This window comes from Mastigoproctus giganteus, chromosome 5 (assembly GCF_048544385.1).
Source record: "Mastigoproctus giganteus isolate SK-2022 chromosome 5, ASM4854438v1, whole genome shotgun sequence".
Taxonomy (NCBI): Eukaryota; Metazoa; Arthropoda; class Arachnida; order Uropygi; family Thelyphonidae; genus Mastigoproctus; species Mastigoproctus giganteus.
In genome coordinates, this window is record NC_143579.1 from 61,516,083 (window position 1) to 61,533,910 (window position 17,828).

General features: G+C 37.4%; 1 protein-coding gene across 1 annotated transcript in view; it reads left to right on the forward strand.

Moving 5' to 3' along the window:
* The window catches only part of LOC150085446 (acetyl-coenzyme A synthetase, cytoplasmic-like), a 200,725-nt gene that overhangs the window by 64,595 nt on the left and 118,302 nt on the right, over positions 1-17,828 (forward strand). The window contains exons 3-4 of the mRNA XM_090373254.1: positions 4,266-4,369; positions 14,339-14,411. Of these exons, the coding sequence (XP_090229380.1) occupies positions 4,266-4,369; positions 14,339-14,411 (177 nt within the window). The remainder of the gene's footprint in view (positions 1-4,265; positions 4,370-14,338; positions 14,412-17,828) is intronic.

The following is a 17,828-nucleotide window of genomic DNA, read 5'->3' on the forward strand; positions in this document are numbered from 1 at the left end:
GAACAAGCTTTTCCACATTTATACAATTTACCTCGGAGGTGGAAGAAGCTGGGTCCCTCCCGTTTCTGAATGTCTTTGTAAGCAGAGATGGATCTAGATTAAAAACAACGATCTATAGAAAGCCTATGTGCCGTGGCCAATTTGTTCATTATAGCTCAGCACAGGCTTATCATCATAAGAACAGTGTAGCCAGGGCATTGTTGAATAGGGCGGGGACCCACTGTAGTTTTTAATCTAGATCCATCTCTGCTTACCAAGACATCCAGATTTTCACCCATCCATAAAAGTGTATGGGTGAAAATGAGAAGGGATTTCTTAATTTTTTTTTTGGCTGATGCTCTATAAGCTTGCATTCTTGCATCATGTGCCTTTACTAATGCTAATCTCCCCTGAAGAAAAGGAAATGGAAATTTGCAGAGTCACGGCAGACCTCAGGAAATGTGGATACCCCCAGAGGGTCTTGGACAAATATATTCATAGGGCTGAGTCCAATCGTAGGGAGTCGCCTGCCCCTGTGGCTACTGCATACATTCCTTACTATCCGGGCCTTTCAGAATGCATTGTATGGGCATTGCGGGAGTGCCAGACTTGCTGTGTGCAACTTCCGGGTCGGAGGTTGCACACAGTGATATCCCAAGTTAAAGATCCCGTAGCCCAGGACACATACTAGCAATGTGGCTCTAAGAGATCAAGTGCCCTGATTGTGAGGAGTGTTATGTGGGGGAAACGGGGCAACGTTTAAAGGACCGTCTGGGGGAACACACGACCGCTATCAAGACTGCTAACTATGCGAGGTCTGCTGTGGCAGAGCATTTCTGGGAAAAGCAGCATCGGATCTTCCCTGAAGATGCGGTCATTACTGACCGTGCCCATGGATTTTGGGAACGCAAGTGGCTCGAGAGCTTGCGAATCGGTTCATCCAGTCACAATACTATTAATAGGGACAGTGGGATCCGTTTACACCCCCTGTTTGAGGCAGTTGTTCTCAGAAGGGATGACCGTTTCTGTTTGACACGCTCCCGAGCCACTTCAGTTTCCGATACGTGCATGAGTGCCATGGACCTGCTACTTAAGGATGTGTCTTAGCACTAGTAGTATGCTGTTGAAGGAGACGGCAGTCTCCGAAAGCTCCAGGTTTCATTGTTTTATCTCTTTTAACCCAGTTTATTTTAGATAATTTTACTGCTTTTAACTATATTTTAACTATAATTTAATCATTTTATTTTATTTTCATCACATTTCACTGTATATTATTTTATTTATTTTATAGTAAATTTTCAGTTTAATTTCTTGGCTGATGTTTATCATTAATTATTATAGTATAGATGTAAAGAGGTTTGCCTTTAGTCAGCTGGTGGTTGATTGCTGGAACTAACTTCCATCTGTCGTTTTAGAAGTTGATAGCTTAATTAGATTCAAGGCAGAACCAGACAAACATTTGGAGCGAGTGTATGGGTGAAAATGAGAAGGGATTTCTTAATTTTTTTTTTTGGCTGATGCTCTATAAGCTTGCATTCTTGCATCATTCATGTGCCTTTACTAATGCTAATCTCCAAATCCCTATTTTTAACTTTTAATTCACAATCAATCTCTCTCTCTGTTGTTTAGGGGTAATTATTTCCTAAGTTCAAAGCAAAAAGTTGCTCATTTTGTAGTATTGAAACATAGCTGTTGGTTTTCCAATCATCCCTCAAGCAAAATCCTATTCAAGTTGTCCTGAAATAGGACTTCTTGGCACTGGTCATTAACTGCTGTCCTAGTGTGACATCTGAATTTTTTTTTTTTTTTTTATCATGCTCTGTATTCCTTTCAGTCATTTAAGGAAATTGGGTAAACAATGGTCTCAGCAGTAAATGCTGAAGTTATCCCACTTCTAATGGTACAGGCTTAAGAGTAGCCATCAATCATAGCCCTCTGTCCTGTGGCTCTAGTATGATCCACATATGGATCCTGCCCAACATGCACTCTTGTAGGACTGAGTCAAATGTTTTGCTATAAATCTAGTGACATCCTTATGTTAATAGATCAATGTACTATCTTGCTGCCAACCTCTATGCCAGATACAGTAATTTACAGAATATCTGCCATTTACTCCAAGGAACTCTGGGTTTTTTTTTTTGACAAAATACTGTATTCAAAGGCCAAAAATACATAGCTTTTATAAACTATTTAATTTACATTGCATTATACTGAAAGAAATTATTTTAGAAGCACTTACAGAAGTTTAAACACAACAAAGTTCATTGAGACTATCTTGCCACAGGAAATTAGTGCTTTTTTAAAGTTGTCACATTTTTGAATTAACAGATGAAAATATTTTTTTCAGTCTGGTTACAGTGTAGTATTGAGTGATCACTGAATTATGACCACCCCTATGAAAACTGAATGCTACCCATTGACTAAGAGTGTGCAGTTAGCCGACCTACGTAACATAGATAAGGTGTCAGTGGTTCGGTAGGTAGCAAAATTCAGAGTGTGATGGGTAAAAGGAAGGATTTATCATCCTTTGATAAAGGACAGATTGTGGGAGCTCGACGAGCTGGTGCCTCAATTTCCCAAATGGTTGAACTGGTGGGGTGTTCGAGAGCTGCTATTGTTAAAGTGTACCAGGACTGGCATCAAAATGGTCAAATAATGACCTGACGGCAAAACTGCAAAGGTCAGCGAAAGGTTGATGTTAGGGGTGAGCACCGGGTCTGACGACTCGTACAGGCGAACAGACTGTTGAAGAGTTGACTGCCCAATACAACATGGGCCAACCCAGAACGATATCTGGCAAGACCATGCGTCGCAGACATGGGCTATATCAGCAGACGACCCCTACGGCATCCTCTCCTGACCAAGGTTCATCGGTGTAAAAGATTTGCCTGGTGCAAAGATCATGCAAGTTGGACGTTAGAAGACTGGAAGGTGTGCTGGTTGGATGAGTCACATTATTTACTCCTACCGTGGATGGTTTTGTATGGATTTGGTGTCAACAACATGAGGCTCTTCATCCAGCATGCATGGTATCAAAAGTGCAGGCCAGTGGAAGCAGTTGTAAGGTGTAGGGCATGTTTCACTGACAGGAACTTGGACCCCTGGTGCATGTGGAACAACGTATCAGTGGTCTCCACTATAGTCAACTGCTTGCTGACTGTGTACACCCCACTATTTTAAATTTTTCCCAAATGGTGGTGTCTTCCAAGATGACAGTGCGCTGAGCCATCGGGCACTTGATGTGCAGAAATGGTTTGAGGAACACAGTTCTGACTTCTAGCATGTCGATTGACCTGCTAGAAGTGGAACTCCCCCGATATCAATCCCATAGATCACTTGTGGGACACCATGGAAAGGCATATCAGGCATCTGGATACACCATCACCTCCATACCTGCTTTGCTAGCTGCATTATACACAGCTTGGTTGGCCATATCTCCCAAACGCTTCTGATATCTTGTTGAAGCAATGCTACGTCGGATAACTGCTGTACTGAGGGAAAAGGGAGTATTAACCTACGAAGTATTAGGTATGTTGTCATAATTCAGTGATCACTGTGTATATTGAGTACTAAATTAACAAAACTAGTCATGTCCTGATTTTATATATTTATTTTAAGATGTTTTAAAATTCAATTAAGTGTTGGTAATTCAAATTCTTCATTAAAAAAAAAATTCCTTGCTATTCAGTAAATTTAAATCTTTTAAATAGCATTTGGGAGGTGAAGAACCTTTGGAGAACAGGTAGATAAAGACAAACAGTATTCTTATTGACACTGACCAGAGGCAGAAAATGTGACTTGAACTTTAAAATAGTAAAATAAAGTCTTTAAAATAAAATAAAATCCTGTATAAAAGGAATAAGTAAAGAAGCAAAATTGCCAACTTTTGAAATGCCAGTTTTTAGAGACCTTAAAACAGAGCCTAATCCTGCAAAGCCATACCATCTCACAAGTTTTTGGCATTTTTATTCTTTATTTATTATTATTAAAGCCCCAAATAAAATTAAGTCATATTTCCTGTCTGGTCAGCATCAACAAGAATATTATCTGCATTTCATTCCTGACCTCTAAAAATGGCCATTATAGGTGAATAAATGGTATTTTTAAAGATTAAATATTTATTAAAATTTTTAGCAGAGTGAAAAACAAAATGCTGGTATGTGTGATTCACAATGTCATTGTGTGTAATATTGCTGATAATTCAATAGATGCATTGCTTAATTGAAGCATTTGCTTTTAATAAAAAATTGAAACGTGAAATAAGAATTGCATTTTTTTTTCTCTAGGAGTTAAAAAAGGAGATCGGGTTGCTATATACCTCCCAATGATTATTGAACTGGTTATTTCTACATTGGCTTGTGCTCGCTTGGGTGTTATTCATTCCATTGTGGTAAGTAGTCAGTTTAACACTGAATAGATAGTATTTAAAATAGCATGAAGTTTAGTTTTGCAGCTCTTGGAGTACTTTTACTTTCTTGTCAATGACAAAAATCTAAGTCCTTTTATGTTGCAAATGAAGCATTGAGTAACATTTATATTTAACTTTCATTAATAGTTCAAAACACTTCTCAGATTTAATACCATTTTTTTTGTTGTTCCTGTACCAGTTAATATATATATATATGGAACTAATGCACTGAGGTGCTAAATTCATAAAGCCATCACTTTTGTTATATATAATTGTCCACTGGTTATGCAATGAATAATTCATTACCTGATCAGTAGTAGACAGCTGTGCCATCTTTGGCATTATCAATTAAAAAAATTCAGCAATATGAAAATGCCCATTGGAAGGTTTAGAAAGTTTTTTTGTTTGGAAATTGATAGCTAAAGGCACTTGAAAAGATGTCACATTCAGGCAGGCTCTCAGGCATTTTTCATAGTAGCTCTCTCTCTCTCTCTCTCTCTCTCTCTCTCTCTCTCTCTCTCTCTCTCTCTCTCTCTCTGTGTGTGTGTGGCTATAAATGTGGTTTTAGTGATTAGGTATTATCTACTGGCCTATCTTGCAACTTGCTGAGTAAGACAGTAGTATTAAGTGTATATACTTTTGTTTATAAAAGAATAAGAGAAGTTTTCCTCATTATAATATGAACACTTCAGTATGATACTCTCCAGAAATTAAAACAAACGATCAAAAAATCTTGCATTACAGTAAGAAATAATTAACAATACTTAAAAATCAATTTAATGCAATTAAAAATTAAGTAAATTTAATTCAACGAAAAAAATTGCAAAAAGATTTTCCTTCCTGAAGCTGACAATGCTTTTCGACAGTATGTTGTGATCACAGGAATGAAAATTATCAAATAGGGGTGAGCATGGAACTTAAATAGGGATTATATCTTCGTACATGCACATAAAGGACCACGAGTCAGAGGTTAAAAATGGCCGGCAAACATTTAGCAGAATTCTCATGCAATTTAATTTCGATGGTTTCTGCAATTAGTCTTGCATAATTAGGTTGGACACTAAGTATTTTGGCCTCATTAAATAGTGTTTTTCATTAACGGCATGAAAGGCTAATTCTGATGCCGCTGAACGAGAAACATGAACTGAGGCTGCGTGTTGATTAACACAAATTCAGAGAAAAATGCACAGAACCCTGATAAGACAAGTTGCAATCACAGCAAGAAATGTATGCTAGGTCATTTGCGTTGCAAATGAGGAAAGGACAGCGATTGTTCAGTATAGTGTTTAATTTCCGTATTGGCCTGGCTACAACTTTAAATTCAGTATCTTTAAAGAATCTGTTAAGTTGTTTGTGCCACTGTTCAACATATGGGACAGAAATAAAGTAATTTTTTGATATTACCATTGTTGGTTGATTTTTTATTTTTTTATTTGTATTCTATCATTAGCTTGTACCCTAATTCTGTCTATTGTAGCAAGTGGATAACCCCTGTTTAAGAATCTGCTGGTTAATATTTGTATTTCTGAGCCCAAAGCAGATTCCGTCGTTGAATATTTATAAGCATTGAGAATTTGATTAAAGATGATAATCTATCTTTTGTAGGTGAATGGGTGATAGCTGTTATAATGAAGAAGCATACTGGTGTTTGTAGGTTTTCAATAAATGTTACATTGGATTTTATTTGCGTCCCTAGTAAGCGTGAAATTTAGAAAATTCGTGACTTAGTATCCGTATTCTCCCTCTCCAATGTAAATTTGCGTCTAGAATGAAAATTATTATAGTTGTTTTTTCAATACGTGGTTAATGTTTTATTGTATTGATTGACCAAATTGATAAATAGTGCCTGGTCTACTTCAAGATAAGTGGAGATATCTGATACAACTGACCTTAACTTATTAATATAATCAGGTTTATTGAGTATTACCACTGTATCCTCCATAGCCGAGTGGGCAGGAGCGGGAGTGCAGTAGCACACGGTCTTTAAGTAGACCGAGGTTCAAGCCCCTGACTGCTGAATACGGTCGATCTGCCAACCCGCACTGGACCAGCGTGGCAGATTATGACCCATTTCCCTCAACATGAATTGTTGACGAGGCTTCCATCCCACAGTGGGTTGATAATGGCTGCACTTTACTCTTTTTTTACCACTGTATTTCTATTATCAGGTCTTTGAATAATAATGTCTTTATTTTCCCGAAGTTCATGTAAAGCTGAACTGTCATGTGTATTCAATTTAGGAAGTCTCATTTCTTTTATGTTATTCACCACCCGGTTAACTTGTTGAATAAATAAATCTTTTTTGATTTAACCAAATTAAGTATTAGTTACGCACTCTTTTTTTTTTAGATAATTTGAGGTGGTAAACTGTAATTTAATCCTTTGGCTAAAAGTGATCTCTGGTCCTGTGATAGCATATATGAATAAAGATTTTAACCTGTTGATATGTCGGTTTGTTTAATGTTGGGTGTTCGCAAACTAGCTGAAGTGTTCTTCAGCTAGTTTTCTCTAGACCGTTGTGCATATGTGGAGGGGTTGTCACACAACTGTTATGCATTTGGTCGCAAGCTCACAGCAATCTGTTAAAACTCATATGAACACGTCTTGACCCTCCCAATAATGTATTCAATTTGTTAACGTGTCTTTTTTTTAATATTTTTGAGGCCTATGCTTCATGTCACAAATCTATGGAGGTCTTCGATACAGAGCAATCATTAGGATGTAGATAATTATTTTTTTAATTTGTTGCGAAGTTTCCTAACTTGGGAAAGGTATTTTTGTTTATTAGAATACAGAGATCTTAAGGCAAGCTTAACTATATTAAGCAATGTGGCAAGTGCTAGTTGCTTAATGCCTGAAATTTTATGATTTAAATTGACCCTGGAAAACTTCAGAACAAAGTTGTTTTGAAGGCAATAATTTAGAAAAGAAACATGGTAATTTTGGGCAGAGTATCTTAATGTTAATCTAATGTAATTTTGCACTAAGTTATTCAAAAAATTCCCCATAATTGTGTGTATCTGTAAGTTATACTGGAGAGAAAGGAAGTAATGAAATAGTCAATAAGAGATTAAAAATGAATTTTAATTCATTTTTATGAAAGTATGAACCAGAGCTATAATGCTCAATACTTTCTACGTTGATATCAATATTTGTAAAAGAATAAGAAGTTTACCTCAATATGATACGTAGAACACTTCCGTATGATACTCTCCAGAAATTAAAACGAAAACAATTAAAAAATCTAAAAGCTAGTTTGCAAAGACCCCTCGCCCAAATTCAACGAACTGACATATCAACAGGTTACAAATCTTTCCTTGTATATGCTATCGCAGGACCAGATTTCACTTTTATCCAACAGATTAAATTACAATTTACCACTTTGAAAACTACCTAAAAAAAACAGTGTAATCGATATTGAATTTGGACTCCGTAATGTTCCACAAAAAGATTTATTTATTCAACAAGTTAACCAGGTGGTGAATGACATGAAAGAAACGAGACTTCCAAAATTGAATACACATGACAGTTCAGCTTTATGTGAACTTCAGAAAAATAAAGATATTATTCAGAGAGCTGGTAAAGGAGATACAGTGGTAATACTTGATAAACCTGATTTATGTTAATAAGTTAGGGTCAGTTGTATCAGATACCTCCACTTATCTTGAAATAGACCCGACACTATTTACCAATTTTGTCAATCAATACAATAAAATGTTAACCACATATCGAAAAAATGAGTACATTACTATGGCTCAGTTAAAGGAATGGAAGGCCAGAACATACAATATTCCTGCACTTTTCAGTCAGGTAAAATTACACAAGACTGGATTTCCTATTCGACCTATTGTTTCCTACAGGAACTCAGCATTTTCATCTTTAGCCACACATGTATATAGCATTATAAAACCCTTTAGACAGGTAATACAATTTGGGATTAAGAACTATGATACATTATTTAATAATCTTAAAGACTGTATACTTGGTGACAATGACAATTTATTCTCACTAGATGTTACCTCGTTATATACGAATGTGAATGTTGAATACACATGAATATATGGCGACAAAATTGGACAGTAAATGGATGTTGGCTGGTGGTGACATGTGGTCGGACTGTTTTGAAAGAGTGGGAATTATAGAAGCCAATTCAGAAGAACAGTGCCCATGGAAGTACCTATAGAAAAGGCATGCAGCAGAAACAGTACATCTATGGGAAAAGTGACTGCCTGGCTACCCAAAGGTCGCGGGTTCGAATCCTGCCTTGGGCTTGGATCAGAGTAAAAATGCAAAAACTTTGGGAGGTGCATTATGGCCACCAAAGCTGATGTGCCAACAACTAACAAAAAAAAAAAAAAAAAAACACTGTCTGTGGGACAGCGAGTGGAGAGAGTGTTAGAGAAGATTCATTAATTAACCTAACTTCCCTCTTCTGAATGGAATGTAGAAGCCTGAGAGAGGTTTTGGGGGCAGCACCCCAGATCATGGAACAATATTCCATGGTAGGGCAGATTTGCGATTTGTACAGACTGTACAGCTGTTTGGAAGAAAGGTAATGCCGAAAAAGAGAAAATGAAGTTTTTTTTTTTAGGTGCAGAGGAAGCAATATTTGTAATGTTCTTGAGCCAAGAGTGATTAGAAGTCAGGGTAATCCCCAAAAGAGATATATGATTTTGCCTAGAAATCAAAGTGTCACCAAAGATAAGTATAGGAGCAGAAAAATCCTTTTTGTGAGATATAAGACAAGACTGAGTTTTAGAAGGATTTAAATCAACTAAGTTGTCTTTGCCCTACTGGAAATTGGCATTTAAGGAACTGGTACTGGATATTTGAGAAGTTGAAGCTGATTGAGCAAGGCAAGGTTTCTCAGAATGGAAAGTGGAATCCAATGTACTATCATCGGCAAAACTACGGATAGGATTTTCAGTCAATGGAAGAAGGTCATTAATATACAAGAGGAAAAGAGTGGGGGAAAGAACTGAACCTTGGGGGACACCAGCATTAGTGGAGAAGTTAGAAGACGGCCATCTACCATCACCCTCAGAGAGAGAACTGGATAACCAATTACAAAAAACAGTTGGCAAACCATAAAATGGAAGCTTGTTTAGAAGACCTTCACACCAAATATGATCGAAAGCCTTTGAGATGTCAAGAGCAACTGCTTGTTTTTTTTTTTTTTTTTTTTTTTTTTTTTTTGTGCATCTGCTTCTGTGGCCATAATGCACCTCCCAAGGTTTTTGTAGTACTTTGATCCAAGCCTGAGGTGGAATTCGAACCCGCGACCATTGGGTTGCTAGACAGGTACTTTACCCACCCAACTAGCCCGGTCGGCACAACTGCTTGTGTTTCCCCAAACCTTTCCATTGAATTAGTCCATAAATGAGTAATAAGCAAGAATATCAACACTGACGGAATCCATACTGGCGATCGTTGATCAGATGGAAGGTTTCTAGGTAGTTTAAGAGTTGGCGGTTAATTGATTTCTCCATTACTTTAGAAAGAGTAGAAATAATTGCAATAGGACAATAATTGGATGCGAGGGATTTGTCACCCTTTTTAGGAACTGGCTGGATATGAGCAAATTTCCAAGCTGAAGAAAGAACACCTTTTGGAATAAAGTCAAAAAAGCGGCAAAAAACAGGAGTAAGTTCAGGAGCACAGGTTTTGAGAACAAGTGGAGAAATACCATCGAGACCTGGAACTTTCTTAGCATCAAGATTTGTCAAAATCCTTCTGACATCCTTTTGACGGAAGACCACAGGAGGCATTGAATGGAGCGTGTTGGGATGGTGGGAGGTGTTTTACCAAGATCATTAATATGAGAGTTGGAAAAAAAATGGGATGCTAGCAGGTCCGCTTTATCCTTGGCTGAAGTGACAACAGAACCATCTGGTTTTGACAGAGATGGGCAAAAGTTGCATCCAATAGCTTTGGCAAGAGACCAGAATGCTCGGCTACCATTAGGGCAAGAAGCAAGTTTTCTACTCTTAGCCTGTTCAAAATCTGGTTTGGACTGATTAATAACTGCTTTACAATTTTTGCAAGCTTTAGTGTAGGCAGAAAATGAAACTGAAGAATTGGAAACAAGCCAGTGGCATAGTTACCATGTAGGCAGGCAAGGCAATTGCCTCTGGGCCTGAGCTCTTTAGCGGCCCGTCGTCTTTGACTGTCTCCCGTTTTTGCAATTTTTGTTAAGTAGGGGCCTGAACATGTTCTTTGCCTCCGGGCCCGAAAAAGGGTAGCTACGCTAGTGAAACAAGCCAATTACGATATGCAATGTTCTTCTCTTGAACAGCCTTAGCAAATTTATTGGAAAACTAAGGTTTAGATAAAGGATGAGATTTTAAAGTGGAGTGTGGAATAAAGGATTCCATTCCTACAAGAATAATTTCACTGCCACGATCTGAGCAAACGTTAACATCAGAAGTTTTGAAACAGTAATCTGACCAAGGAAAAGAAATCTCGCAGGTCATCCCATTTTGCATTCTTGTAATGCCAAACAATAAGAAGTTGGGAATAGCCATGAGATAAAGGCTCCATCTGAGGTGCCTAAAGGACCACTCACTTTGACTGTGTACTTAGAAGGGTTGTTTGTGAGAAAAATATCAAGCATGTTGGCTGTATGGTTAGGATTGTCCGGTATTCTTGTAGGTAAATGAACAATCTGTGCAAGGTCATTAGTAATTGCAAACACCTCAGCATCTCGGCCAGCTGAGTCGGTGTGACTAGAAAACTGAAGCCAGCTGGAGTTGTGAACATTAAAATCGCCAAGGAAAATTACTTCCACTGTTAGGAAAGTTGGAGTGGAGAAAGTAAAGTTGTAAAGAGAGGAAGTCAAAGAGCTCCAAGTGATTAGTAGAGTTGGGAGAACGGTAGAGACAACAGACTTGACTAGAGAAGATCGAAAAGAGGAGATTCCAAATTACCAAGTCTCTGACAGGGAATATTGAAACGGACATGCACAAGTACCACCTTTTGAGGTGAAAGGAATCAGCAAATAATTTGGGCAACTGAGATAAGCAATGGTTGAATCAACTGATAACTGAGATTCTGTTAGAAAAAGTACATGGGGTTTGGCAGACTGCTAGTGGAAATGGACATCTTTGAGATTAGAATTGGGACCACATATATTTGGGAAATGAACTAGGAAGTGTTTGGGAGGTTTAGATCTTTTCACAGATAAGCTTACTCTTATTGAATACACCATGACAATTCATGTATTCAATAATAGAGTAAGGAAAAGTGGGGAGGGGGACATGCTGTATGAAATAATGAATTTTTGGGTATGGCATACACATGTTAAGAATATACCCAGATCCTTGACACAACGTGGCCTCAACAATACCCCCCGCATACACACTACTCGGACTTCCTCCAGTCACTATCTAGCAGAGTAGAGGTAGCAAGATTATACACTAGTTGATTCGGAATCCTCCTAAAGAGTTACCAATAAGTTTTGTCCAGTGTACTTACTAGCGGCTGGCCTGCGAACACCGTTTTAGAACTGTATTCTCAATGTAAGGAAGATTGGATCTTACCATGATGTTCAGCATAACCTCAAAAGTCATAAATCACACTGCATGATGGAAGAGATGGGGAAGGGTTGATCGGAACTTAGCTCTGGAGACTAAACATGGGTTCCACCACTTCAAGCCTCCAATAAGCAAGTGGTGGTATTGCACCGGTTGATGAGTCATCTACTACCTAGTATTGCCTGATAACAGAGGGGTGGCATTCCTCCATGTGGTGTGGGCACCACACCTTGACGCTTGCTTACGTTGGTTCACACCTAGGTGGTCACCCACAGTGTGCTTGTGCATGGAGGTTATACCCAGGATTACTAATAGTCCCACCATCATGAAGGTGCAAGCAGAGGATTTGGCTGTCACAGACTGTCCGGACTTTGCCAAAATTGGGTCCACTTGACTTGAATGTCTCCCAAATATCAGTTCCATCAGCATTTTAGACTCCCAGGTAGCAAGTACAGCTTGTCTGGCATATCTGAGAGAATGTCTGTGACAACCTCAAGGACTGTTAAACTTTAATGTTAAACATTAAAGATCATACTTCAGTTTAAATACAAAAGGTGCCAATGAATTTATATTTATGTGCAGCTCACTACTGCCATGACAAAAACTGAATATGGCCAAGACATTTTTGTGAGAATTACTAGATATGTTTAGATAACAGGCTTGACTTGGTATTATTTGTTGGGATAAACCACAAGAATTGTCATGGTGGTGATGCATATTTTAAAAGATATGGGATGTTTTGCTCTGAATAGTGCTTGTTAATAACGCAAGTAGTGTCGATTATCCTGAAACTGCTGATTAAGTTCTTAGTCATTTTTTTTTCATTTGGAAACAGAGTGACATTCTGATAAATGTTTAATCAACATTGCACATATATGGTGTAGGAACATGATCAAGACCTTACTCATTCTTTGTTAGCCAGCAAACTTACCAGTCTTAATTTCATGGGGAATCCTGGAAAGGGCATTTTAAGGTAACAAACTATAATCACTTTGGGTATTCGGGCAGCATAGCAGAAGTGGAATTGATTCCAGGTCTAGTGGAGACATATCTTGGCTTACAACACATTACTAAGTAGGTATTTGTATTTCATTGTGCTTTTGTGCACAGCAGTTTAGGGATGTATAATGTATGTAGATGTACACTGAGTGGACAGAAATCATGGGATATTTTTACCTAGTAACGAGTAGGCCCATCTTTTACCCAGATAAGGGCAGTCACATGAGGCATTGAGTCCACTAGTTCATGAAAGCATTCCATAGGTATTTCCATCCTTGCTTGCTGCACCGCTATTCATAATTCCATCTCATTCCTGGGTGGAGGATCCAAAGCTTGAAAGGACCTTTCCACAGAATCCCAGAAATGCTCCACAGGGTTCATATCCGGTGAATGGGGAGGCTATTCCATGGTGGTAAAATCTGTGGGATGCTCTTTGAACCATGGCTCTGTGGGGTGGTGCATTGTCCTGCTGGAAGAGTCCATTGCCCTGTGGGTGCACGATGACCAAGAAGCATTGCAAATGGTCTGCAAGGATGGACACATAACTTGGCCCATTCAGAGATGCATCTAGATGTACCAGAGATCCCAACATGTGCCAGTTGAACACACCCCAGACCATTTCTGACTGTCCACCTGCCTGAACAGTGCCTTGTTGACATGATGGGTGCATAGCTTCATGTGGTTTCTGCCAGATATGCACTCTCCTGTCCACTTGAAATAACTGGAAATGGGACTTGTCATATCAGGAGACTTTTTTTTCTTTTTTTTTTTCCAATCATCCAAGGTCCAGTGCCGATGTTCTTTCACCCAGTTGAGGCATGGCACCCTCTGCCTGGTCAGCGGCTCCCATAACCTGTTGCGGCTAATGATTGCCCGATAGTTTTGGTGGAGATGTTTCTGGCACCTCCCTCGTTGAAGTCTGTGGCAATTTGTGCCACTGTCGCTCTCCAATTGGCTGAAACAATGCAAGACAGACATCAGTGGCCACGTTCATCCACCACCTTTCTTCGCCCACAGCGCTATCCATGATGAGATGTTACTCCGGAAATGGCATATTCCCGATACTCTTGATACTGTTTAACAGAGATGGTGCAGTTTCTGTACCACCTCTGCGATAATGACCCATGTGTTGGGAACCCACCATCATCCCTCTTTCAAAGTCAGTTAACAAACATAGTGAGTTAACTGACTTTGGATTACTGTCTATGTGAATGAAGTGATGTAGCATACCTATATACCTGCGAAGTGGTGGGTTCATCCACTAGGAGAGGGGTAACACCATCACATTACGCAGAAACCAGATATCCCATGAATTTTGTCCTTTCAGTGTACTGTAGTATAAGAAAATATGGTATTATATTATTAAAAATTAACATTAAATCTAATTTTAACTTAAGATAGCTGTTTAATCTCATCCTAGTTTGGAGGCTATTCTGCTGAATCTCTAGCAGATAGGATCAGAGATGCTGGCTGCTGCTTGCTCATTACTGCTGGTAAGTAATTGAAATATGTAGTCTAAATATAACAAAAGAAAACTATACTGTTATGGTACATGTGAAGTTTGTTTTGCATAGGTTTTGAAGATTTGCATATAGAGCCGAAGTTAGAGGAAATTTTTGTGAAACTCTTGTTGAGCCATGATAAATATCAAGAAACTATTAATGGGTTTTACAATAGATAAAAATAGATTTTGTTATTAGCCATGGCATATGGGAAAGAAATAAACCCTAGTATTTTTATATACAGTCAGACCTCTTTAACGAACTTCCATATAGTGAATTTTTCTATGTAGCAAACTTTTTTTTGATTTCCCCATTACATTGAAAATAGTCTTTGTATAATAAAAAAAATTTTCATATAATGAACTGATTTCGAGAGACCTGGGTACACATTGTTTGCACCTCTGGCCTTTAGGCAATAAAATTGATGCAGTAGAAAGCATGAATTAAGAGCTAAAACATTCTACAATTCAGTGGTGCCCATAAAATCCTGCAGGAGGAAACTAGCAAACCATGGTGTGGGATAGAAAAAGATGGAAGGCTTTGGGAGAGGCCTTTGCCCAGCAGTGGGTAGGCAATGGCTAAAAAGAAGTAAACGCATAGACTACTTGTACCGAAAAGTTGCACTGGCCAACTGCTATCTGTGTCCACAGCTATTGGCAAAGATTAAGGCATATTCCTGGCGCTTACATTGGCTCTGGTCGACCTTTTTTTCTATTGTTCTCTAATAGGATTATTAGCAAATTAAGAGAGAGAGTTCCTTTATCCTGGAAATTCGCACACTTTCACTAAATTTTGCCTGTCTGTTTACAAGGAAGATACAAATGGTCCCTAAATTAGTTTTGTTTTAGTTGTTGTGCAAGTAACCTTGGCATCTAAGAGGAAATCCTTGAGTGTAGTGTGAAAATGTTGAAGTGCTTAATAGTGTATATTGGGGCGTAAAAAAAGAAATTGCTTTTAAAATTTGGTATTCTCCAGTAGTGTGTTACCCATTCTGAAAAACATTCAATTGTGTGTTAACCATTCTGTGTTTCGATTTTCAAACTATTTGAGGAAATGGGACCCAATCGGAAACATGCAAAATGACTGCGTGAGATGTAGATGAAGCAGTTTAAGTGGATGAAGTTGATTCGAGACCAAAACATGCTGATATCAGAGCCATTAATAAAAGAAAAGTCTATGAAGTATGCATCTTTTCTGAGGCATAAAACATTCCAAGTAAGTTCCGGTTGGTTGGACAAATTTAAAGAGCACATGGCTTACTCAATTAAGTTATTTCTGATGAAAGTGGAGTTGCAATCAAAGACAACTATATCCATTTGAAAGAAACAGTTTTGAAAAAAATTACAGAGGAGGACTACAAGCCCAAAGACATATTCAATGTTGATGAAACGTGTATTTTTTTTTTTTTTTGAATGTTTGCCGAACAAGATGACAGACTTTAAGGTGGTAAACGTTTGTAAAAATAGTAAGGAGAGAATTGCAGTCTTGGGTGATGCAAATGTGGCTGGTAATGGAAAAACTGAAGCTTTTTTGTAACAGGCCAAAGTAGGCCTGTTACGAAAAGCTTCAGAGTTTCGTAACGGGCCCTGATGTTTCAAAGGTGTAAAGTCGTTAGCTTTGAAGTACAACAAAAAATCTTGGATACAAGTGAAGTTTTTGAACAGTGGATTTAAAATTTTGATAGAAAGATGACGAATGAAACGGAAAAATCACGTTAATTGTCAACAACTGCCCTACATACCTTTCTCTGTAATTTCAAAACTTGAGTGTGAAGCTTGCTTTCTTCCCTCCAAATACCTCATCTAAACTGCAGCCAATTGGCCAATGATTTGAAAATGCACTATCGAAGGCACATACTGAAAAAAATTATACCAAGGAAAGAAACCATCCAACCTATAGATTCTGTTATAGAATTGTGGATGTACATATCAGAGTTAGCAAAAGTGTGGAGTCAAATGTGACAGAAACAAAGATTAAGAATTGTTTCACTTCACAAAAGTAGCATTTTGCTAAAATGCTAATTAACAGCAATGATAGGGATGAACTACTACAAGACATTGAGCAATTTTAGGAAGAGCTCCAAACGAGGTTTTATCAGTGGAGAAATTGTTCTCGATGAATTTTTAGGAGTTGATAATGTTGTCATAGCTGAATATCCGAGTGACTCCAACATTTTGGAGCATATTTAAAGAACTAGTGACATTATCAACTATGAATTGGGTGAAAATGAGTGCAACAGTAAAATTTCCAAACAAGAATTATTGGCAGCATTTGAAACTCTGCATCAAGGCCTTCAGTAGGAAGAAAATGTAATAGAAAATATATTTGAGTGTTTAAACAAATGCAAATATTTTTATGAACTGTATACAACAAAAAATAACCAAATATTTTATGATATAATTCTTAAGTGTACTAATACATTGTGTGCATTGTGTAAGTAGTAATTTCTTAATATGTATTAATTGTTTTAAAATGTTAGAAAATTTATTCATTCCCACTTATTTCTGATTTATTTCCCATCTTTTAATATATTTCTGAATTTTCAGTATTTTTCATTGTTGATAAGGTTCATATTTCTTTATAATAATTTCTGTTTAACGAATTTTTTCAAGCAAACAATTGATTTTATTATATAGAGGTCCAACGGTATTTACTGAGATAGATAAATTATATATTTTATTTTATTTTTTTTTTTTTGTAGTAATCCTACATAAAAACATTTTGGACCTGTTCAGATCATATCAGCTTTCCAGGAACTGGCTAGTTTGCATGGGTCAAATATCATATGACAATTTTATGGCTTATGATATTGGCATCATACTTCAAGATGCATAATTTTACTTTAATAGAGGTTGCTCATGCATAAACCTTTTAGAGAAAGTCTTTAGCCATTCTTGTTTTTGTACTGTTGTTTTTCTCTTCATGTTGTGAATTAGTTTTCATTAAGACTTATGTTACTAACATAACTTCATGCTTACTGAAAAAACAAATTTTTGCAAAATCTAAGGTGTCAGACATAAATCATTGTTAAAAACTACTATTCACCAGTACTACACTAATCAGAAACCAGCTGTTGAAGCATTTGTTGTTAGGTTTATGCCCTTGCATATGAAAAACTTATCCTTCCTTTTAAAGAACAATTCCACAGGAATAAATTATGAACTATATAGAATGCTAGAGCTTTCCTTCAAGTCCAAAAAAAATTAAAACTAAACATTATTTTATGTAAATTAACACTTGTTGACAATGGCCAGTTTTCACTGCAGTTGCATAGGGTACTAGGCACTTAAAGTACTCTGATATTCATTTTTGTTTATTATGGTTATTAAGGATTTTTTTTTTTTTTTGATTTAGCTTAATCATGTCATAAGTTTCTTGGCTGACATAACAGTGTAACATCATGATATC